Below are 26,192 nucleotides of genomic sequence, written 5' to 3' on the forward strand. Positions count from 1 at the left end.
ACAAAATCAAGTAATCAGTCATTGAATATCCTGCATTTAAACAAAAAAAGCTAACTTTACATTTTAAGCTTTTATGAACTGGTTTAAATTACAAGCAACTATCACTCCCTTCTTTTAAGAGTTCTGTATAGCACCTGCACAGTATTTGATGAGTGATAGAACTAAAAAATACAAATGTAGTTGACTTGTGAACAACACAGGTTTGAACTGTGTGGGTGCACTTTTGTACATAGATTTTTTTTTCCAATAATTATAGTATCTGTAGCTCAGATGGTAAAGAGTCCACCTGCAATGCAGGAGACCCGGGCTTAAACCCTGGGCCGGGAAGATCCCCTGGAGGAGGGAATGGGGACTCCAGTATTCTCAGCTAGAGAATTCCGTGAACAGAGGAGCCTGGGGGGCTACGGTTCCATGGAGTCACAAAGAGTCAGACACAACTGAGCAACTAACACTTTTGACTATTTTTTCATCTTCATTTTATAGATCTTTAAACTAAGTGTAGGAGGACGTTTGTGGTCAATTAGAGATCACAACAAATGGAACCCAAAGAACTAGGATTTGAGTCTTGATTCTATCCAAACCATTTCAGCTCCCTGCCCTTGAGTGAGTCATTTATCAAATCCTTTGTTTTTGAGGCAGAGACAGCAGCAGAAATTCCTGACTTTTTACTGCTTGCGGGGCGAGGGCAGGGGGAGGTGGTCAGTGCCTCTAACTCCCTGAGTTATTCAAAGGTCACCTGTATCTATGACATGAGCTTTTCCTCAACACTTCATCCATCTTCAGTCATATTACTCCCTGATTTCATAAATCAAAAGCACTTTCACGTGATAACGAATCCTGAAATCCCTCCAGCGTTCTTACCTCCATTACATTTTACACAAGATAACCGTGGCACAAAGATGTTAAATTATTTTCTCACGGGAAGTTTCAGAAAATTCAAGGGCAAGGCTGGAAATAAAACCGGACTATTTCTGCTCCATCAACTGAACAATCTTCCTACATCTGAAGTCTCGGGCAATGAGGTAATTGGCATCTTCCAGCACAGTGGCAGATTCAGCACACACCAATGAAAGGAAGCTGTAAACTAATACTGCACAGCCCTGTGCATTTAGTTATCAAATATCACGGAAGGACGTGCCCCCTAATAGTGCTCTTTCTATCAACATTTGTGAGTGATAGGAACAATACCTACCTCACTTCATTAGGATTGTTAGGAGGTTTAAATGAACAAACCATAAAGTACCTAACACGGCACACAAATGTGTGCTCCACAACTACCAGCCGTTACTATGAATGTGAATATTGTTACTGTTATTATTACCTGCACAAGGAGTAAAAATAGAAGACATTCAAAAATCACAACTACTTAGCGTTAGAACGCAAGTAGACCAAATCACATCACACTGAGTCTATGAGTATATATTTTCAGATTTCTGCATTTCACATCATCAGCCAAGTCTTGAAAACTTTTGTTTTTTGTTTTCATCAGCCAATGAAAACTTATATCACTTTCGTATCCTTTTTAAAAGAAATTATTAGATTTGTTTGTCTGGTAGCAGATTGAGCTTCTTAGTGCTACTTTGGTTGCTATTTTGATGTTGTTTCTGATTATCATTAGAATTAATTTGCCCCCTCGATGGACAGCAGAGAGACATACTGCACGCTGGGAGGCGCGGGTCAGTCGACCTTGGGCTCAAACCGATAAAACAGAAAACTCACAAGTGTTTTATTAAGAATTGATTGCGGCTGTGCACAACAGACACCTCGGCTGCATTTTAGTCTAGCTACAGAACACAGGCACGGAAAGAAGCCTGAAGCCCCCCCGGGGTAATTTTCACATGAGGAGGCTGAGGCCTGAGGATGGAAGTGCTTGCCGAAGGTCACGTGAGAGTAAGCAGCTGAACAACAAAAACGCAGTTCTGCTGGGTACACTACACTGCCCCACGTGAGGACACAGCCTCCAGCGCCGAAAGCAAGGGCATAGAAAAGTCACCCAGAGAGCCACTTAAAAATTCAGATCCTCAGGACCCACCCCTCAGTCACTCTTGTTCAAAAGTTTCAGCTCGGGAACCAGAATTCCTTTGCTTCCAGCTTCCTTGGAAATTCTGATGTTGTTCAGATAGACCAAAGCAGTGTTGTACTGTTTCATGAACCTCTAAGGGATGGTCTAGTGAGTTTTTCCTACCTTCTAAGATCTGTTATGCAGAATAAGAACACAGCCCATAGATAACAGAAAAGAGGAAGGTCACAAAATAGCTGTGCATATAAAGAGTAAAAATATAAATCATCTTCCCTGAAATTGTCACAATTTACACATGAACTGCAGTTAGATGGCCTGTAAGATACCAAACAGAAGGCTTTTATCTTATTCAAGGAGCCCTAACAAGTGGCCCATCCCAGGGTCAGGCAGGCAGGCAGTCACAAAGGAAAAGCACTAGCAAGTTCATCACCATAGTAAGCTCCAGCAATATTTTATTCAGAGAGACATCACCTTTAAGTTCTCGGCTGGGATAGGATCACAACAAAAGTGACTAGGCTTAAAATAGCAGCAAAATTGTACAATAAACAAACTCACAAGTTTCTACATTTTTCTATATTCACTGTAATACAGAATCACAAATATAAAAAATTAATAATCATTATTTCACCAGTTTTTTAAAAGCAGACTTTAAATGTTTAAGAACACATCTTACTAAATAAACCATTGAGCATTCTCTTAGGTGAGTTAGCCATAACTAAAAGACAAAATAACCCCCACCACCACCAACCCATTTCTCAAATTTCAACTTTTTGTGCAGTGAAACTTTGGTTATCATACCTCCATGGACCAAATTATCAGTGCTTTTAAAGTTAAGACAACTGATGTATTAAAAGCTCATTTGCTACAAAAAAAAAAAATCCTTTTTCTCCCACATATAATACAGTAAGTCCCCTACATACAAACTTTCACATTACGAATTTTCAAATATGCAAACATGCCCCTGTATGCCAGCTATGGTACTGTACTACTGTACTTTTCAAGGTACTGTTTAATAAGACTTAAAACGCTTTCTTTATATCTGTGTGTTTGTTTTTTATGTATTATTTATGTGAAAAGTATTATAAACCTATTACAGTTCAGCACTATATAACTACGACTGTGTTAGTTGGGTACCTAGGTTAACTCTGTTGGACTTAAGAACACACTGGACTCACAAATGTGCTCTTGGAACATAACTCATTCATATGTAGAGGACTTACTATATTTAATACTTAAGCAGTAGATATTACTGAGCTCCTTTTTATGGGTTAGAAGAATCTGGTAAGCATGCAAGCTAATGAAATTGACTAAAGACGCAGGAAGGGGAAGAGTTAAGCAAAGAAGCATGCTCTTGGGCTTCTGTCATAAAGCGTCACTAATACATGTATAATATACACCGTACGCAGCATGCATATACTATACGCAGGATACAGCACCACTATACTATATTGTAGCGTGTGGACAACATTTTCTAAAAACCACTGATAGTTAAATTTGGAGAAGTTCCTAGAGATTTCTTCTTATCTAGTCTCCTGGGTTAGGAGACAGGAAAAACAAGTCCCAGGGAGATTCTGTGATTTGCTCCCCAAAATTACAGAATTAGTTAGTAGACTTGACCTGTCCTTCAAGCTCCACTTCTTACATTTTTCTGGGGGTGGACTTGTTTTTAAAACAACCCCCAAACCATAATTTCAACCAGTCGCCATGATAAGCAGGTCGGGGTGAATAAGAAAGTTCCTTTTATAGTTTTCCTCCTTTCTCAAGCCCATTGCGCCCAATGCAGACCCACTTGGATAACATCCCCCTGCCCATAAGACAGCAAAAAAATGATAGAACAAGTGATAGAAACCATAATTAAGTTTCAGTGTAAGAAAGGCTTTAGCCACACAAAGACCTTTCAGGCAATGTACTATACTAACAAGCAAGGGTCTCCAGTACCCATAAGCATACATGTATATTTTCAAAAGTTTTGATTAAATGCTCACCATGTTGGCCATGCTGTAGTAAAGGAACTAGATCCAGGAGAGTCACCAAAGTCACGTAGAGGCCTTGATAGTCCAAAGAAGGGTAGTCTGACAAGTGAGCATCACGACTTTGCAGGCCACGTTCAGAGGGTGCATCTCGCAGGACGCTGTAAAGGAGGGAGCGAGTAACAGTAGGGTTGATGGAACTGACCTGCGGTCTTAGAGATGGGGTGAGTGGGAATGGCACAGGAAAAAGACACATGGTCATGGGCACTGTCAAATTGGAGGCATCTTGGTTTTCCTTCTTCCCTGTGCGGGACAAAATGCTGTTGGGGGGACAAAGAAAAAAAAGAGACAACAAAGACACAAAGAACAGCACATTACATTGAAATGACACTCTAAAACAAATAATAAAACACCAGATACACCCACATAAGATGCAATTGCCACACCAGCAGCGTCTACAAATCTAAGGCAGGTCGCACAGCGTCGTGCTCAGAGACACCAATAAGGTAAGATTTCTTTTGTGGAAGTTGCATTGCATCTCATGTGTTATCTGGTTAGTAAGGAGCAAAAATAGAAAAATGCATGTTTCAGTGCCAAACCCATGTTTTACGGTTTATTGATTTGATGAAGGAGGGGGTTTCCTGGAAGGAAAAATCATGGCTTTAAGGAGTTAGGGCTTTTATTCCTAATTAAAAGGAGCTTTCAAAGCAAAGGACGTTTTTAGCAAGACTGTCATAATCAGGTAAGTAAAAACCTGCAAAATATAGGTATGGCACTTGCAGAAACATGTTTTAGCAAAGAATAAACATGTGTGTTTATTAAGAAAGTCTTAAAAATCACATGTTTATTGCATCAAAATAATGTCTATATGTATATTATGATACTGTTTCATGACATTCTATCAGTATCATTTGAGATAATGAAGTTTAAACAGGCATATGAATTTAGAAATAATACATATTTCTAAAATGTTAGCTAAACTACATTGGAAAAGCTATAAAATAATATAGAGTAGATGGTCCATAGCATATGTTTGTGAACTAATGATAATGGTTATTTATGTGTGTTTTTTAAATTTTGCATGTTGGGGAGGAAACATTTTATCTTATGAATACGAACAGTGGTTTATTAAATAGTTACCTTCAAAATTCTAAAGACTAAGCAAGCAGTATCTATCATATAGCTGCACATCATACAATAAGATCTCATATATTTCTGCTGCTACTTACGTTATTATTCAACAAAACTCACTAAAAACTAAAGGAAAGATAATTTACAAAGTTAAAAAAAGTTTAATGGGAATAAAAAGAAATTCTTAAAAAAAATTTGCTTTCTTTTAGCATTAATTTTTAAATAAAAATCTTTCAGGAAAAGCAATAAAGCAGAAAAGTTGTTAATTTAAAAATAGAAGAAATGATTGCTTAGCCAAATGTTTAGGTTTTTTAAATTAGGCTATACTATTTAATCATTAAAGACAATAGCTATACATTATAATGATAATATCTGCTGCACTTACAAAGTACTTTGATAGAGTACACTTCTATGTTAATCAAAATAGATATCAATTTATAAATGTTTCATTACATATTTTACACTTATTCTATGTGCATTAAACATTACTAAGTTCTTAGTTAATGATATTACATTTGCAGTTTTACAGTAGTGTGAAGAATTGGTTAGTGTCAAGCATGCTTGCTATTTCAAATTTATATTTAGTTTTATTTACTCTTAGTGCAAAATATGTTACAATGTAAGAAAAATGACTACATGCTTTTTATTTTCCATGTGCCTAATTTACCTCGATTTCCTTTGTCTTCTGTTACCCAATGTCCAGGGGAAAAACAATTAATAATAATAAAAATAATTTCAGAATAGTTATGTTATACTTCTTAGCAATAAGTAACTTAAGATTTAGAGTAATTTTTTTTTAATTTTTAAAGGGATTTAATATACCTTTTTTGTGTGTGATGTATTTAACTCTGTGGTCTTACACGTTACAATGGTATAATATCAACATTCCAGTTACCCCTGTCTGCCTACATCTACCATAAATACCATCAGATTTTCCATCAGATTTTATATTTTCATCATAAAACTCAATTACTCCTAAAAGTACCACCTTTAAATGTTAAATTTTTGATAAACCCATTCATCAAAAATCTGTTTTAACCCTATAGGATTTTTCCCACTGAAAATTTCCTTAAAATCACAATGGAAATAAGTCAGAAATATTATTTACCAAACTTCAACCCTAAATCAGCCTACTACCAGCATCCTTCCAAAATTACAAGATGTGGCTCTTACAAAAGTGGCATAAAAAAATAGTATTTTGCCTTAGAGAATAAAATTAGTTGTATAGCATACATTAATGCTTTTCTTCAAATTAACTTTTCTTCATCAAATTTTTCCTTGGTGGGGGAAATATAACACATTATTTTTTCAAATGAACAGTAGCATTTTTCCAAAGTTTGATATAATTTAACAAATACTAGTCACATCAACTTTGGAGGTTCTACATTGATATTTTTCCCTTCCTGTATATGCATGGTTCCCAAATGAGAGCAGCACTAACTTCATAATATGCAGGGAGGGAAAAGGTCAGCACTGAAACAGTAAATTTCTCTCTCACTGCCTTTAAATTTAATAAGTAGGTGAGGTTGAGGAAAAAAATGGCTGAAGATGAGTTATCCATGGAACCAGTTTTAAATTACCATTCATGTTTCAATGTAAGGAAATGTTTTCATTTGTGGAAAAACTTAAGAAGGGCTTATGAATAAATGTACAATGCATTGTGATTTCATGATGTTTTGTGAAGTTTACTCAGAATAAAAAAAAAAAAACTTATTTCCCCAACCAAACTGTCTAACTTGGGAATGATAAAACCATCTTCCCCATCTGAGATTCTTTCCCAGAGGTCTGTACACCCAAGCAAAAGAATATTAAGAATTAAGAATGCCCTGCTCAGAAGAGTTTGACCCAGCAGACAACTTTTCACCTTTCCTCTTCACTCTTGAGATCCTCATTATCAAACATATACTTCCAACATAAGAGAAACCAAGAGAAGAACTCTGTAGTTTGGGGAAAGATGTGAAGTTGCCCTGAGGTATTTATAGCACAAAAAATAAATAAATAAATAAACTTCCTATGCCCAAGAACACTGGAGTGGGTAGCCTATCTCTTCTCCAGCAGATCTTCATGACCCAGGAATTGAACTGGGGTCTCTACCAACTGAACAATCAGGGAGGCCCTGACTTTCTATAAGACAATGAACTTTGACATTTGAATTAGATCTACTCACGTCACAAAATTTACTGGATCATGCTTTGTATGATCTAAAGCTACTCTGTGGATTATAAATCATTCATTTGAAGGTCTATATGTTGTTCCTAAACCATGAGATATTAGAATTCAGTTATGAGTACTGAACTGAAACTAGAATCCCTTTTAAAGATTTTCTAAAGAGCTGACAGCAAGTAGATTGCCCCAAACATAATGATTTTTTTTTTAAGATGTGTGCGCTAGCAGTTTGAATGACACCAGAAGAATGATCTAGGGGAAGGAATTCTAAAAGAATATTTGAAATAGAAAGACGAGAAGGAAGCTTTTAAATGCTTTACCAGTCAAAAGGCAAGATCTCCACAGAAGACCTTAGATGTTTAAAATATGGTCCCAGAGGGCTTCTAATATAAAGTGGGCAGATTCCCACATAGTGATGAGGAGCATTAAACTAGATGAAATTCAGCCACTTCTAAGGTTAAAAGCAAACAAAAAAACTAAACTCTGAAGTTGTGTATAAACCGTGTGTCCATTTCCACACTTAGATCCCTACTGAATTAAAATGAGGACAACGCAGCACTCACATAAAATCTTACCCAGGACCCCTGGTCACTGGTAGACTAAGTAAATGCTCTGGAAGAGTTCCTGTGATGGATGAAACTTGGCCTAAAGTCAATTCAATTCAACAAAAACCGATGCCCTTCTAAGAATGGAACATTGCTCCAGGCTCAAGGGCTAGCAAGCTGGGTATAATATAGAGCAACTGCCTTCCGCTCCCCTACAGTTTGGGGAACCTCCGTGAACTCTAATATGACTTCAATTATGAACTAAGTGGACCTAAGTGGACTGTTCAACTGCTGATATAGTCAATTAGGGTCTGCACATTTCTCCACATATAATCTTTCCTCTCCTATGGATTAAATTAACTGAAGTTAAACATCTAGCCTAATCTCTACTTTGAAAATATGTATAAAACTCTACTGAAATCACAGAGAGTTATGTGCATGCATGAATATCAAAGGACTATTACTCTAAAAATGCAATTCTAATGCTGTTGGAACTTCAGGTTGCGTATTTTAACTTCATTGAGAAAACCCAAATAGAAAAACAAAGTTCAAGACTTTCAGCAGTATTTAATATTTCTTGCTTTTAGAATTCAGATTCTTTATAAGAAACAAGAAAATATTAAGGGTGAATTAAATACTGCTGAATATATGTATTAAATATATAAAATGCAAAGGAAATAACCTTCTTTGTAAGTAGAGAACATTACTGTCAAAGAATCTTGGATACCAAATACTTAGACTGTCTTATTTGTCTTGAACTTTCTAATAGTATAAGTAAAATAGCCAACCTAGACAGCACATTAAAAAGCAGAGACATTACTTTGCTGACAAAAGTCCATCTAGTCAAAGCTACAGTTTTTCCAGTAGTTATGTATGGATGTGAGAGTTTGACCAGGAAGAAGGCTCAGCACTGAAGAATTGATGCTTTTGAACTGTGGTGTTGTTGGAGAAGACTCTTCAGAGTCCCTTGGAAAGCAAGGAGATCCAACTAATCAATCCAAGGAAATCAGTCCTGAATATTCATTGGAAGGACTGATGTTGAAGCTGAAACTCCAATATTTTGGCCACCTGATGCAAAGAACTGACTCCTTGGAAAAGACTCTGATGCTGGGAAAGATTGAAGGCAGGAGGAGAAGGGGACGACAGAGGATGAGATGGTTGGATGGCATCACCTGCTCGATGGACATGAGTTTGAACAAACTTCAGGAGTTGGTGATGGACAGGGAAGACTGCCATGCTACAGTCCATGGGGTCTCAAAGAGTCCGACATGACTAAGTCAGACACAACTGAGTGACTGAACTAACTGACTGACTGAGATAGGCAAAGAGAAGACAGAAAATGCCTTGGGTTCAGCCCACAAGTTGAACCTCTAAGTATTAAAGCCCAACCAGTAACACGTTACATTCCTCAGTGTCTTCCCTCTTCTTCCCATTTGCTGTGTGTGTGTCCCACAAGCTGTCAACTCTGATCTACTAGCCACAACAAATTTCTGAGTGGGAGACAGAGCTAAAATCTCTGGCAGTTGAAACACTGTCCACATCACCTCAGTTATGGCTCATAACTTCCCAAAGGATGGTAAACCTTTGCACTAAGCACTTCCTTTCTTTCCTTGATCTCAAAGACAGCCCAAACTATATTTTATGAATTCATAATGGATGCCAGCATTCCCAAAGCCCAAACCAAGTTTTTACTAAAAGAAGTGTCACTGGAATATGATAGCTAACAATAATAAGGGGAAGAGCATAGCCTAACTGTTCAAAGTGTGTACTGTGGCTTAGGAGTCCCAGGGTCAAATCCTGATTCCAATGTTCACCAGATATGTAACTTTGAGCAATTTATTTAACCACGATGTCATTATATGTAGAATGGTATAATAATATACTTATTTTCATAGAATTATTATGAGGGGTTAAATGAGATGTAAAGTGCTTAGAACAGTGCTTAAAATATAATTACTATTGTGTATTATAATATTGCTGTGATAACAATAGCTATAATAATAAGAGTTAATGGATTAGTACCACCATTTGTAGTGATTGTTGATGTTGTCTCCCTTTGAGGGACTCAACTCAATTTTATCGAATCTTTTTCAACAGCCACTTGAACAAACTGTTTTAACACCAATTTCACCATTAAAATGTTACCATCCATAATCACATTCTAATCATCCCTTACTCAAGAAAATGGAATCCTCATTTCTTGCAAAATGACTTCAATATGCTAAATTTCTTAATTTTTTGGCACCATGACTAAGACCTAAGCAGCAAGCTTTGAAGTGCCAACTAGAATGTCACAGTTTCTTTGCAAATGGAATTCAGAATCTGCTTCCTACTGAAAAGTGTCTCTCACTTAGAGAGCTTTCATAATTTGTGATAAAGGAAAGTGTTTCCCGTTGAGAGCCCTGACCTCAAAGACAAAAGGGGAATTTAAGAGAACAGAATCGGATGCTTTGGTGCACAACCTTATCTGATCATTACTGTGAAAACTGAGCTAATAACTCCACTGACATTGGAAGAGAAATGTTCTGTAACAAGGTCCTAAACTTACTACACAAGTAAGAAATCTACAAATCTGATAAACAGAATCCGTTTAACACAGAACAGGGACACTAAGGGTTCTAAAGAAGAGACATTTCAAAGAAGAACCCAGAGACTGTGGCACTGAAGACTAGAAGCTGACTTGACCTAGTAAGACTTCTTTCTACAATGTTCATTCCCAGTTCCCCACTCCCGCAACCTTCTCAGCCCCCCGTGGCAAAGCCTCAGACTGCTGGGAAGCCCAGTGCCATGATGGCCTTTCTGAGATGGTAGTCTTTCCCTAATACATGTCCTACAAAACTTGTGCTGTTCATAGAGCTGAAAGAAACATTTCCCAAATCAGATTTGGAGCATGAAGATCATAATAATGAAAGAGACCAAGCCTTAGGATCTAATGGAAAGTGAAGTGTGCTCGCATCTCTTCGATGTTATGTCCCCGGCAATTAAGTCTTTACCTGAAAGGCTCACCTTTGCCTGCCTGTTTGCCCTAGTGCTTCTCTGGCTTCCCTGGTGGCTCAGATGGTAAAGAATCTGCCCACAATGTGGGAGACCTGGGGTCTATCCCTGGGTCAGGAAGATCCCCTGGAGGACAGAATGGCAACCCACTCCAGTATCCTTGCCTAGAGAATTGCATGGACAGAGGTGCCTGGCATGGGGTCCCAAAGAGTTGGACATGACTAGCCATTGTTGTTTTGTTGTTTCCCTAGTAAGAACTGTGAGGCAGATGGGTTCCTCCTGTCTCTACCTTATAGTCAAAGCAGACAATAGAAAAAGGGCTGCCATGGTTTTGTTCCTGTCCTTCATGTAGATTGTAAAGCATATTGAACACTTGAAGTGTTACACAGATTAAAAATAATTGTATCATCATAAATTATACTCTGAGAAATAGGAAATACTGCTAATGAACTTAAAATGCTTCATAATTCTGATTTTCTTTAAGACCATTAGTGTTTTCTGTTCTTCATTATAAGCAATATAGGTCCTCCTTTTAATTCCACTCTATATTAGTGCCAAACATAACTTTCATCACCATGTGAATCTCTTGAAAAGATGTTCAACTGAGGAAAGCAGGCAGTAGCCATTTATTTCACTTAGGCCTCTGATCTCATCTGCTATATACACACCCAGAAAGCTTGAGTTCAGACTCTTCTGGCAGAGCACTAGAAAACATAAAGCCCTCTAAAACTTTCAGTTCAATAAAAATTTAAGTCCCAATCAATTCAGCAGAACTACCTAATAATTCTTTCAAAGTACAGGATATTTTAAAGCTTACCTTAACAAGGTCTGAGAAAAGTATTTCAGGGTGTTTGCAATATCTGTTCCTGAAGGTACAGGATAAATGTTGTGGAGGACCCGGTTATGATATTCCTGTAAGTACCGGATCTTGGAAGCAACTAGATAAAAGCAAAAAAAGAAGAAGAAGAAGAATCATCTTGTAATATGTATTAGGCATGCAGCACAGGAATTTAATCAGTATCTTAAGAAAAATATGTAAATTTTTACTGGAATTCTATGATGGAGACAGTTATAAAAGCCCTTAATTACTTGTAATTGTATTCAGCACACAAAATTATTTTTAGTTATCTGGCTTAACATTCTAGTCACAAATTAGCCATTACTTTTTATAACTAAGAAAGGCAGTACTCCAAATCATCTGATAATCATCCCCAAGTTAGCCTATTATTAGAAAAATAATACTGGATATATATCTCTGCCACCAGAGAAGGTCTCTCACATTGAAGATGGTCTCCCACACTGCAGGTGGATTCTTTACCATCTGAGCCACCAGGGAAGCCCATGAATACTGGAGTGGGTAGCCTATCCCTTCTCCAGGGGAACTTCCCAGGAATTGAACTGGAGTCTCCTGCATTGCAGGTGGATTCTTTCTCAGCTGAGCTGCCCGGGAAGCCCAAGAATTATACTTAACTAAAACTAGAGAAAACTCAAATGTCTTTGAACAACACTAAAAATCCTAAAACAAAGGGAATCCACTGCATAATACCATCAATCAAAACTAGATTTATAACTCAATAAGTGATCATAAAGTGTGTAGCAATGTTTGAACTGTGAGAATCGTTAAAGTAGATTAACTTGGTGAGTACTAGTAAGAATACAATAATTCGATGATAATAAATTACAAAAAAGGAATGTCACATTTTTCTTCCAAGGAATTTCATGAATCAGGAGACTTCCTAATAGCTTTCTGAGCTTGGCAGCCCAGATCTTCTCAAGACTCAGGAGGGACTAAATAGGCTTATTTACCCTCCTAGACCTACCTGGAGTCATCAGCATTGTCCACATTCCTGACCTGACCTTTGACCTGGCTGCAGTGAATGGCCCAGTTCTAGTCATTCCTCTTTGCAAATCCCAAGGGGCCATGATGATCAACGTCTCTCAGGTCTCCTCTTCCACAGAGCTCTCAACACTGTCCATTTGTCCTTTCAATCTTTAAGGCTACCCAAGGAGCCTGTTAGGTGGTATGGCTCACTGTCAGCAGTTAACAGAAGACATATCAAGTGCTGGAGAAGCAAAGCCTTGCTGTTCCCAACAGCCCACGGAAACAAGCTCCTGGATGCATTCTAACCGAAATGCTGGCTTAAGCAACTTGAAGAAAGTCAAAATGCTTTTGATAGGCATGGGACGTAGAATCACAGAATGATGAAATAGAGCTAGAAGGATCTTAGAGATCTTTTCCCATAACCATGTAATGTTAAAGGCGGGGAAAACAAGGCACATCGGTAGTCAGCAGCTGAGCTAGACTAGAACTTATAGACCCTGACTCCCATCCAAGGCTCTTTCCACTATGACATACTCTAGAATACCATCTGGAATGAAGTCGATGTGCAGATTGTGGGATTTCATTGCATGACATCAAAGCAATCTTCAGTTGTTGTTAATCATTCATTCTAAATCTCATATATACCATTTATCAGATTTGCCTTTTCTTCCTTCTCCTATCTGCACTATTTCCATAATATGGTTAGCATTTTTCCACAAAATTGTCTACATTGCAGATAGTAGCACCTTGAGTTTATATTAACACAGCACCTCTGAAAAAAGCAACAAGTTTATATCCATTGTCTCAATTAACCCCACTAAGTGTTTGGTTGTAAATTTTTTTTTCCTGACATGCAGTAAAAATAGATGATAGTGAAAAGGTTTCAATTACATAATTTACAAAATCCATTTTCTTCTCAGTGTTTTCGATCATCATTTTTTCATTATCTTTTAAAAAAAAAATTACAGGGAACCCCTACGTTAATACACAGTTCTGAATTTCAAGAATCAGACATTTGCTAGGCCAGCAGATGCTTTCTCCACACCCACCATCACAGTAACGCTTTGCTACTGTGACTTTTATCAAGTTTTAACATTCAGCAGGTTTCCGTCGAGTATTTCAGGAATACCATTAATCATTCTATCACCTTAAAAAGGTGTTGATAGTGCAGGTTTGGGACAATAAGCTAAACGAGGAGAAAAGTCATAGATCTCCCAACTCAAAGCTTGTTGTTATTCAGGAACTACAAAACTTTCACTACACAACGACAGCCAGCATTCAAAAATGTGAAATGAATGAATGTGCTTTTTACAGTTCCTTTCAGCAATGCAGCAATGACTCTTTTCAATGGGTAACCAAACATGCAGAGGAATGCATAGACAGAGTCGTTCCCTTTTTTGGGATCTTTTAACATTTTACAAGCATTCCATTGTATTGCTTTTGTTTACTTACCTGTTTATTTTTCTATATCAGGTTGTAAATTTCTTGACGGTAAAAATTATATCTTACTCATGTCTCTATCCCAAGCCTAACACACTGCTTGGCACTTAACAGACACTCAATATATTTGCAGGTTAAATGAACAAATGAATTATTACTTTAATAATAGCACTATCACTTGGGGTTCTATTGCATATATACCTGTCTCCCACACTAGATTATGGACTCTTTTTACCCCTAGTGCCAGACAACTAGTAGGTATTCAATAAACTGATGAATGAAGATGGGGGAAAAAAAGGAAGAAAGAAGGGGGAAAGAAAGAACAAAAATAATGATGAGTAATCATTAAAGACAATTTTTTTTAACAGAACCGGTTGGAAAGATGTTCAAGCTAATTTGCTCATTGATGAATGCAACAAAATCCTAGCAATCATAGATTTATTTAACTTTCATGTCTTCTACTATTTGAGAACAGCCAGAAAGGTCCCTGACATACAGCAATTTGTAATTGTGCTCAGAATGTAAGTGAAACTCATTTACGTTCAAACTGTGCACATAAAAGATGGCCATTTGGCTGAAATCACAGCAGCTATGTGGCAGCTCAGATTTCATATACTTTATTCCACCTGTGTGCCTGAATATTGCTGCAGAATCTTAGATAATTGAGTTGGCTGGATGTAAACAAATCATCTCTAATCTCACCTGACCCTTGGGTTACATTTCTCTAGAAAGCTCCCCCTTCTACCCTCTTCAATCACTATTTCATCCCTCTCCACGCTTTTCAAAACTACCCCTCACGCCCACTCTTTTCCTTACACTTTAAGAAAACAGAAGCCATCTGCTTTGGATGGAATTTTGTCTCCAAGAATTCACATGTTGAAGTCCTAAACTCAAAATGTCACTGTACTTGGAAATAAGGCCTTTAAAGAGGTAATTAAATTAAAATGAGGCTCTTAATGTGGGCTCTCATCCAGGCTGACTGGTGTCTTTATAAGAAGAAGAGCCCAGGAGAGACACCAGATATGTGTGTGCACAGAGAAAGGGCCATATGAGGACACAGCAAAAAGACAGCCATTTGCAAGCCAAGGAGACAGTCCTCAGGAGAAACCAAACCTGCCAACACCTTGGTCTTGGACTTCTGGCCTCCAGGAGGCAAGAAAATTAATTTCTGTCATGCATGCCATCCTGTCTGTGATGCTTTGTTATGACAGCCCTGGCAAGCTGACTAAAATACCATGTTAGAGGAAGTCCTCTAAGAGCAGTGGTCCCCACACCTTTTTAGCAACAGGGACTGGTTTCACAGAAGACAATTTTTCCATGCACCAGGGGTGGGGTGATGGTTTTGGGATAATTCAAGTGAATTATATTTATTGTGCACTTTATTTCTATAATAATTACATCAGCTCCACCTCAGATCACCAGGCATTAGATCCTGGAGGTTGTGGACCTCTAGAGCAGAGGTAGATGCTAAGAATCTGAGCTCTGAAATCAAACAGTTCTGGACTAAGAATTTGGTTCTCTCTCTACTCAATCTCAGTTTCCTCATCTGTAAAATGGGAATAGTCATACCAACTTCATGGGGCTATTGTGAATAATAAATCACTTATTATGTCGATAACTTAGCATAGTAACTCTAGTATACATTCAACATACAGTATGTCAAACATCAATTCCACCACGAGTGTCCTCCACTCATCAATTGTCTCTCCTACATCATTAATTTCTCCCTCCCTACTAAATCATTTCCATAACCATTCAAATAAACTTTAAAATCTCTCTTGTCAAAGGGAAATCAAAAAGCTCTCCCTTGACTTGACAATCCCATCCAGATGTTGGCCTCGCTTCAGAACCAAGATGATAAAGAGTTGTGTACACTCTCTCATCTCTCCAGCACTTTCTATTCTTACTTCGACTCACTCCAGTCTAGCTTCCACCTGTGCCACTGCACTGAATCTGCTTTTCCCACCATCATCTAGAGCCTCCATGTTGCCAAATCCAACGGGCACTTTCTTTTTTTATTTATTTTTTAGTTGAAGGATAACTGCTGTACAGAATTCTATTGGTTTCTGCCAAATATCATCATGAATCAGCCATAGGTATACATACGTCCCCTCTCTCTTGAACCTCCCTCCCATCTCCCTCCTTTTCCAATCATCCTTTAACTAGGCCTTTCAGCACATTCAGCCAATCCCTCCTTCCTTGAAAATCTCCCATTGGTTTCCGTGACAACCACACTCTCTTAGTCTTCCTCCTGCCTCCCTGATGTATCCCTGCTACCTGCCCTATTACTTGATGTCGAAATGTCGGAATTCCTCAGGACTCAGATTCTCTGTTCCTCTCCACAGTTACCTCCATCCAAAGGCCTTAAAGCACTGTCTGTACCAATGACTCTTAAAAGCATATCTCCATCCCAGATAGGTCATTCTTCTGAGTAATAGATCTTATATATTCAATTTCTCTTACAGATACTGCACAGTAAAAACATCCAACACTGAACCCTTATCTCTTCCCTTACCACCATCCATGTAATCCACCAAGTCACCCCAGCAAAGTGTAATCAACAGCTCCTATTCCCTATCCCCTACTCCTAATCAATCTGTCACAAAGTCCTGTCAGTGTTACTACTAAAACACGCCTCCGTCTGTCTTCTGTTCTTTATCTTCACTATCATCACTGGGCACCATCATCTCCCGATCGATTCTCAAAGGCTCCTAATTCACCTTTCTGTTTCTTGCCTCTCTCCAGTTCTTTTTCCTCTGAGGAGCCAAAGAGTTATTTTAAAAACTATAAACTGCTTCATGCAAATCTCTCAGTGGCTGTCCATTGCCCTCAGAATAAAATCCAAAACCCTTAACCAGGCCCTTGTTTATCTTCCAGCCTGTCATACCACAAAGGCCAGGCATACTGACTTTTGCCCCAGTTTCTTTAACACACAAAGCTATTTTTTGCCTGGAAATCTTTACAACCTAACCCTAACCCTCTGCCTACCACGGTTTTCCTTCTACATTTTGTCAAACATCTTCTTATGCTTCAAGGCTGACTTTAAACATCACTCACCCATGAAGATCTTGTGTTGAAATTGATTCCCTCTACTCTACCCCCATTCTCCTCTCTCACAACACCTTATTTTTTTTCACAGTAGTTAGCACAAGCCTTAAATATTTACTTATTTGGGTGACTGTTGACTGTCTTGACTATCTCTCCCAAGTGGACAGTAGACTCCAAGAACTATGTCTCTTGTTCACCACTGTATATGCCCAGTGACTAGTAACTAGTGAGTGCTGCATTTGCTGGGTGCTAGTAAGAATGAAAGGAAGAGCAAGGGGGAGGACAAAGTGGCTGTTTGCAGAGGCTAACTGAGTTAAACTTTGCTTCTTTATGAAAATGGCCGAGGAAGCCAACAGTTAAAGCAGTGATGAAAATGAAGAAAACAAGAAAAGGGAGCCTAAAAAGTGATGATTTTCACTCAGGCAAACATGAGTCTAACCTCTGCTCTCTGCTTCTTCACTATTCATCCTGTCCCTAACATCTTGAAAAGTGCTACATTTCGAAAGAAAAAGCCACAGAAGCAAAATTCAGTCATTCACTTTAGGGATAGATATAAAAATACTTTAACAAAAATAAATAACATGTTTTTCTTTAAATCTAAATCATTTTTCTATGTCTCTAAGTATTTTAAGTAATGATCCATTTATACTTTTAAATTTTTAATTATCCATGCTTATTACAATAAAAGTAAAAGATCTGGGTAAGTACAACGAAGAAGATAAAAATCACCTAATTGCCCACTATTCAGAGACAACCACAGATAACAGTTTGGGTATATTATCCTTCCAGAAAATTTTCTCAGCATAAATATACACTTACAAAAATGGAGTTATACTGTATATAGTTTTAGAATCTTCTTTCCTTACTTTCTATATCAGAAATACGTTTCTACATCAGCATTTTAATAGCTTTATAATTGTCCTTTATGTAAGTGAACCATAATTTATTTTATCAATCATCTATTCAATACTGCAAAGAATATCTTTTTAAATATGTACACACATCTTTTTTCCTTAGAATAAGTTTTTAACTGTGGAATTGCTGAGTCAAACAGGAAATACGCATTTTAAAGCTTTATATAAGAATTGAAACGTTTCCCTTCAGAAAGACAGAATCTCTTTACATACCAATAGTATATGTGTTGATGTTTTTGAATTGTGGTGTTAGAGAAAACTTGAGAGTCCCTTGGACTTCAAGAAGATCCAACCAGTCAATCCTAAAGGAAATCAATCCTGAATATTGATTGGAAGGACTGATGCTGAAGCTGAAACTCCAATACTTTGGCCACCTGATGCAAAGAACTGACTCATTGGAAAAGACCCTGATGCTGGAAAAGATTGAAGGCAGAAGGAGAAGGTGATGACAGAGGATGAGATGGTTGGATGGCATCACCGGCTTGATGAAGGTGAGTTTGAACAAGTTCCAGGAGTTAGTGATGGACAGGGAAGCCTGGCGTGCTGCAGTCCTTGGGGTGGCAAAGAGTCGGACACGACTGAGGAACTGAACTGAAGTATATGTGTATCTTGTTTAGTTGCTAAGTCGTGTTTGACTCTTTTGTGACCTTGTGGATTATAGACCGCCAGGCTCCTCTGTCCATGAAATTTCCCAGGCAAGAATACTGGAGTGGGTTGCCATTTCCTCCTCCAGATGATCTTCCAGACCCAGGGATCAAACCTGTGTGTCCTGCATTTCCTGCACTGGCAGTGGGTTCTTTACCACTGAGCCAGTAAGTAGTAGAACCAACAGTTTAACTGGTTACAAGTCAGGCTTCCCCACCATGTCACATTGTTCCTTTATTATTTTTACTAGTTTAATGATGTTTAATTATTAAATATAATAGGGCATGAAATTTTGACACTTCCCCTATTCTATTGTTTGACATTTAGGTTGTTTCCAGTATTCCATTAAGTTATACTAGAGTGAACAGATGAAATATTAGATTAAATCTGTTTATTTTTTTAGGAAACATAAAATGAAACTTGCTTACTTCACCAGTCCCAGACTTTTCTCCTTGAAAAACTAAATCCCTTTAATTCTTGAAGACCCATCTTAAGAATCATTCCATTAAGAAGCCTTCTAACTGACTCCAGACACTTATCACTTCCTTCCTTTCCTGACGACTCAAAGCACTCATCGTCCACCTCAAAAATTTTGCCACTTTATTATATTAATTTATCACTGGTAATAAAATAAACTGTTCTGGATGGTTCTAAATTAGTTTCATGTTTGCACATCTAGTTTCCCTTGAGATTGTTGAGGACAGAACTCATATATATATTTGTAATGCCCTTAGAACTTATCACAACTCTGGGCACAAAAAGATGGTCACCTTAACACAGGGTTGGAAGGAGTTAAAATTTTTAATGTCAGCTATATTATATCAATATCCTCTAAATAAATTCCTTAAAATTCTAGTATCATTTATGTGCTGGGCTTAGTCGCTCAGTTGTGTCCGACTCTTTGTGACCCCATGGACTTTAGCCTGCCAAGCTCCTCCGTCCATGGGGATTCTCCAGGCAAGAATACTGGAGTAGGTTGCCATGCCGTCCTCCAGAGGATCTTCCCAACCCAAGGATCAAACCCATGTCTCCCACATACAAATAAGCAAGTTCCAAAAAAAAATTTGTACAACATATAAATAATAAAGAACACTTCTTCCTGATTTATTTTCCCCTCATTTTTCATTTCATAGAACTCCAAATAATCATTTCACTTTATATACTCCAAAGATTTTCATAGGTTCTTCACTATTTTGGCAGTATTTACTCATTTCTTTTCTTCAAAGAGGCCACTTATTTTATTGTTCATGACTTAGACCCCAAACATGCTGGGTGCATGAGGTGGGATCATCACAGTGTCCTGCAGAAAGCTCTAGGATGCAGTGAATTCTCACCTACAGCTAGGTGTGACCTCAATAAACCATTTAATATCTCTAAGCTTCAGGGGTTCTTGTTTGCTTTTTTGTCTTGTTCTGTTTTTGTCAAATGAGAAATTAAAATAATATATCCACATTCTTTGCAAAAGTTGATTATTTATGTTGTACATCTGAAAGCATATATCCTAATTTCATCTTATTTTTCATTGATTTTCTCTTCCATTACATAAAGTCTAAGACTTTATGGATTTGATGTCCTTGCTTCCTTTGAAATTATTCATTTTCTTTTCAGTTTCACCTTTCATTGAAAAATGACAGATATAAATACGGAGTATTTGGACATACTTCACAAATTTGGATTGCTATAAATATTCACCTCAATGGTTAAAGTAAAAATTATGCCTGGTTCCTTTTTCATTTCTTCTCATGATTAGAGGATCAGTAAGGAATCAGACACTCTCGTTAATCACTCTACAGATCTGTCTTAACTTACTATTTTTGTGCCTCTCAAGGTGTTTCTTGTGTCCAATAGATTCAACTCCTTGACCCAATTGGTTCTATCTAGAAATAATCTCTAAAATCAACTCTCTTCTCCATCTATACTTACATCACCTTAATTCATGCCTGAATATTTCTTTCTTAGATTATTGCCATCATATCTAGACTGATTCTTTTCTGATCCTTTTTTAACATGACAGAGTGATCTTTCCAACATGCAAAATCTTCCTCATTTCCTGCTAGTTGAAATCCAGATAATTAACTTAGCACATAGAGTCCAGAGTGAATCGATTCCTACTCATCTGTCAAGCTTCATCTTCCATCTCTTCCCTATGTACCATACTTCAGCCATATTGATGTGCAAAAACTCCAACTCACGATGCTCTCACCCTGTCATGGGTTTTCACATGCTATTCTCTCTATAGAAATACAACCTATGCTTCCCTGACTGACCACCTCCCAAGAATTCCAAATATCAACTATAACTACTTCTGCTGTAGATAACTAACCCTCCCTACCACAAGCTGCATTAAATTATTTTATCGGCACTTTCACAGCACACAGGGCTTCCCTCTGTGATAGCACTCATTACTAAATGCTATAATTACTAACTCTCTGCCTCCTTCAAGACTCTGAGCCTCAATTTCCTAACCTATAAGATGGGGATAATGGTATCTCTCACAGGGTTGATATAAGATTTTTAAATATTACATATATAAACTACTTAGCACAACAACTAGCACATAGTAGATAATAAATTGCTACAAAAATTAGCAGTTACATGTGAGATCCTTCTCCATCCCCCTTCCCAAGCCAAAACTCTGTCTCTCAAAACAGAATGATCTATAGAGTAAGGAAAATACAGCAGTGATCTTTAATCAACAAAATCAAGCATAATCCCCTATACACATCCACACACATCCACATACACAGACAATATAATAACTGCAGTTGGTACTGAAATCCAGTTCTATATCCAGAAACTCATCTTTTTTAAAGAATATATACAGCTAATAATAAACATATTCAAAAATGGAGATGTGGGGGAACAACGCAACAGCACATGGCTTGGGAGTTCTAACGAGGAACCAGGGTTCTTTGCAAATCCATGATCAAAGAATGATCCTCCTTCTTTGAGGAAGGTCATCCTCTTGAACTGAAAGCAAAACTTCATAAAAGAAACAAATAAAGGGTGATGGGAAAGGACACACATATTTTGAGAGCCAAAACAGTCAACTCTCCCCTCAAAAGCAAAAAGATGTCACATATCACAAATCTCATTGTTAATTCTTCCAAATATTCTTATACTTACATGTATAATCTTCAGTCAGTTTTAGTTCCAGGAGGCAAACTTTATCTGGCACTTTCAGGAGACAGGAGAGGTCAGCGAACACTCCCATTCTCAGGCAAGTGATTCCAGCACCACCAGCACCACCACCATCATCATATCATCATCATCAATCACATTTGCTTAGCCATTTACATTTTTCAAAGCATTTCCACATGCATTATTTGTTACATTTTTTTGAGCAGAAAACTTGTGAAAAACAATTAGGCCTTCTAAGGAATTTTAGACATTAAGCAAAAATTAAGCAGCAAAGGTGAAGGGAAAGATACTAGTGTTTTTAGTCATTTATCAGATATTGTTGATTAACACACTGTGTGCCAGGCACCTTGTGGCATGGGTGAATCAGCAATTAAAAAAGATGTAATCTTCATCCTCTGGGTCACAGTCACAGTAATAACTCTAAATTCTGATTTACTTTGTGCCAGTAAATATAAAAATAATAGTTCTTTTGTTATCATTATTATTCCCATACAACCAGTGAGAAAACCAAGGCTTAGAGAGGTTAAATAACTTGCCCAAGGTCACAGAGGAGGTAAATAATAGAGCACTTACATGTCACCTATAAAGAGAAACAGTTGAAAAGGTTGTGGCCCACCATACATTTTTTTAGCATATTTTTAAAATCCCACATAGATACATAAAGTCATCCAAGGTTTTCAGCCGTGAATTAGTAGGACCTGACCACTTGCCAACTGGAAAACACCTTAACATGGAAACAATTCATTTGTCAGAAATGGGGCACTGGAAATAAAGAAAAGGGGAAAAATAACTTATTCAAGTGGAAAGAGAAGATTGATTGCTGTTTGGTTCCTATTGCACTGTTGATCAGGAGAGCTTGTGCTAGGAACAGTGGAAGTCATTTATTTCACATTGTGATGGAGAAAGTGACAACGGTGGTGAATCTTATTGAAGTTCAGTGCTTGTTGGATATTAGTAACATTTGAAATGGAATATGAATCTCTATTTTTTTTAATGCAATCAGGTTAGGTGACAGAAGTTTGTTTTTTAGAAGTTTACTGGGTAGCTTCCTCAGATCAAAATTTTGAAATTGAAGAATCAAGAGGCCAAATTTTAAGCACTTCCCACCCAACCCACAAAGTGACTCATAAGCCTGTACTTTCTTTCCGATGTGATGAGACATCTGAGTACTGTACTTGAAACTGCAAGGACAGAGGGGAACAAGAGTATTACTGATTTTTTCAAGGAAGTATAAATCTAGACATACAGATTTAGCAGAAGAAAACCAAAGAATATTTTAACTCTTGTTGCTAAATTGTACTGAGCTCTTTATAATTACAAATTTTTCAGGAACTGAGGAGTTATTGGGTAGAAATTAAATAATTTCAGAGATATGCTGCAGTTGATGACAATGAATCATTCTTTAAGTTTTTACATCAAAGTGAATTATCAACCACCTATCCAATCAATGTGGCTCTATTTTTTAAAAAATGATTGTACCAAAAATATATTACATTCCTTTAGAAGATGCAGATGTCCCAGAACTAAACAAGAACCTAAACAAGAGCCTAAACAAGAACCTGAAGTATAGACAGCAATGTCCTAAAATTTAAGTGTCTGGCTACAGGGACAAACTTGAAAATACCTGGGCTCCTACCTTCATGGTAAAGTACATTCTCTTCCATGATAGTGTTACAGTCCAAATTGAGATTCATGATCAACCCGGAGTTAAAATTCAGATGTGCTATGACTCAGAACATACTACACAATACTCAAGAATAATTCATCAATAAGGAGGGAACACATGTATATTCATGGCTGATTCATGTTGTTGTATGGCAGAAACCAACACCACATGATAAAGCAATTACCCTCCAATTAAAATAAATTTTTAAAAATAACTTAAAGAAAAGAATAATTCAGTCCATAATAAAACAACATTTAAATATAAACTGACAACTCTTTAGAGACTCTTTTTTTTAAGACTCTTAAAAATACAACATTTCTGTAGTATTTTCTATGTGCAAGGCACTGTTCTAAGCACTTTCCCCTCTTAATATTTGTAAGCCTCACAACAATCCAGTGAGGTAGGAGTTATTTTATTTCCCTGCTCTTTTCCTACATACGTAAAAACAGAGCATTGCTATCAACTTTAAAAATTCATGCCTACGTATACCTTGTCCTTTCACTCATTCAGCAGATATTTCAGTTCAGTTCAGTCGCTCAGCCGTGTCGGACTCTTTGTGACCCCATGAACCGCAGCACGCCAGGCTTCCCTGTCTATCACCAACTGCCGGAGTCTACCCAAACCCATGTCCACTGAGTCGGTGATGCCATCCAACCATCTCATCCTCTGTTGTCCCCTTCTCTTCCTGAGCTATGTGCCAAATACTGAGTATGTAACAGTGTATGAAAAAGCTAAAAAATAAAAATTAAAGAAAGCTACAACCCTTGATGTTGCTTATGGTAAAGAGTGAAAGATGAACAGAAAGTATAAAAAATATCTTTAAAGGTCTATATAGAGATGGGAGCTAAAACAGAGAAAAAAGAAAAGGGTAAGGAATGCCCCACTAGTGGTTTCAGAAGACCTCTCAGAAGAGATTATATTTAAAACATAAAGAATGTTTTAAATAAAATAAAGACAATAGACATGAAAAAGTGGGAGAAAGCTTCTAGGTTAAGATTACAAAAATGAAGGACTTCCTTGATGGTCCAGTGGTTAAGACTCTGCATTTCTGGTGCTGGGGTAAGGTTCATTAGCCAGTGGAGGTAATAAGATCCTGCATGCCTTGTGGTGCATTCAAAACAAACAAACAAAAAAGACTACAAAAGCAAACACAAACATCTAAATCATGCACATCTGAAATGCTGCCAAACTACAGTAGAAGAATTGTTTTAACACAAGAAGAAAGGGACAAGAGGTAAGACGATACATCGCAACATAATCTTGGAAGCTTGAAAACCAATAGACAAGTAGCCATTGACTTGGCAGATCGAAAAAATCAAATCCCAGGCCGGCAGTGAGGAAAGCTGAGAAACAGCAATGTGCATCTCAGGATTCTCAGAAGTCAGGGAACTGTCAGCTCTAGTTAGCTCTGGAGCTGGGAGTGGAGGGGGTGGGGGAGTACAGGAATATGAACTTTAAAAGGTGGGGGTTAAGGGGTTTCCCTGATGGTCCAGTGGTTAAGACTCTGAGTTCCCAATATAGGGGGCATGGGTTTTATACCCGGTTGGGGTATTGGGATCCCACATGCTGCACACACAGCCAAAAGAAAAGGAAAAAAAAAAAAAAAGAGGAATTGGTTCAAAGCTGTTTACAAAACAGTTAGATCCCTAAATTCTCTCCTTACCTCTCACCAACTTAGCAGATCTTCTTAAGTTTATTGCCTAAGGAGAACATACACCAGAGGGTCTCAGAAATGGAAGAAACCAAACACAGTTGAAGACCAGGGTAACTCACTTAAACAAGAGGAACTGGTGCTTATATGAAGTGTGAATACTGACGAGTGAATAAGGTAACCTCTGCCCCCTCTCCCCACACACAATGAGCAGCTAGACTCTTACTCTTCAAGCTGGAGATTAGAAGCCTCTTTCTCACTCCTTCCTTCTGTGACTCTGACCAGTCAAAGAGGAAAGAACTAAAGTCAGACATTGACATAAGGGGTTTCCCCAATAAAGGGCCCACCGACATGCTCATGTCAGCTCCTCAGTCCCAACCTGTAATCAATGAATAGATACCAAAGGATAGCCAGCCATCAAAAAGAAAGCCTCTAGCATGGAAGACAAACTGAAGAAACAGAAAAATCAACTCAGAGAAAAAGAATCTACATAGGAGAATGAAACCTTTTTTAAAAACCTGTTATTAATATCAGAATATGAGAGACTACCACAGACGAATATTGAGGTGCTGTTAAAAAAGCAATATACAGAGAACAAAAAAACAGAAAAGAGCTCTTACAAATCAAAAACATGATCCCATAAATAAATAATCAATACTCAATATTACGGCTAGAAGATGCAGTTGAGGAAATTTCCCAAAGTTCAGCAAAAAGACAGAGACAAAGTAAGAGAGAAATGATCAATCCAGAGATCCAACATGAGAATAAAAGGAACTTGAGGGAAAAAACAACAGCAAAACCAGAAGGGCTAAAAAATTAACAAAATTAATTTTAAAAAATTTAGAAAATGTCAGACTAAAAACATACATCAAAGTGAATAAAAATCAGCGTAGAATAAAGCATGTCTTTTTACGAAATGTCAGAAACTGAGGACAAACAAAGTTCCACGTGCCTCTAGAGATTTTTTTTTAAGTTATGTCACCTAGGAAAGATCAGGAATTTTGGACTTCTCAAAAGGAACATTTGAATCAAGACAATA

At 37.5% G+C, this 26,192-nt stretch overlaps 1 protein-coding gene across 5 annotated transcripts in view; it reads right to left on the reverse strand.

The window, feature by feature from the left end:
• UNC79 (unc-79 homolog, NALCN channel complex subunit) overlaps positions 1 to 26,192 on the reverse strand; it is a 267,685-nt gene that overhangs the window by 207,863 nt on the left and 33,630 nt on the right. For 3 of the 5 annotated variants that reach the window (XM_043434509.1, XM_043434507.1, XM_043434506.1), the window contains exons 2-3: positions 11,644 to 11,764; positions 4,006 to 4,151 (exon numbers count right to left, since the gene is read on the reverse strand). In XM_043434509.1, the coding sequence (XP_043290444.1) occupies positions 4,006 to 4,151; positions 11,644 to 11,764 (267 nt within the window). Of the gene's footprint in view, positions 1 to 4,005; positions 4,152 to 11,643; positions 11,765 to 26,192 lie in introns of those variants that run through there. The other 2 variants (XM_043434510.1, XM_043434505.1) reach the window with 1 other exon arrangement.

The sequence above is a fragment of the Cervus canadensis genome, chromosome 17, assembly GCF_019320065.1.
Source record: "Cervus canadensis isolate Bull #8, Minnesota chromosome 17, ASM1932006v1, whole genome shotgun sequence".
NCBI lineage: Eukaryota > Metazoa > Chordata > Mammalia > Artiodactyla > Cervidae > Cervus > Cervus canadensis.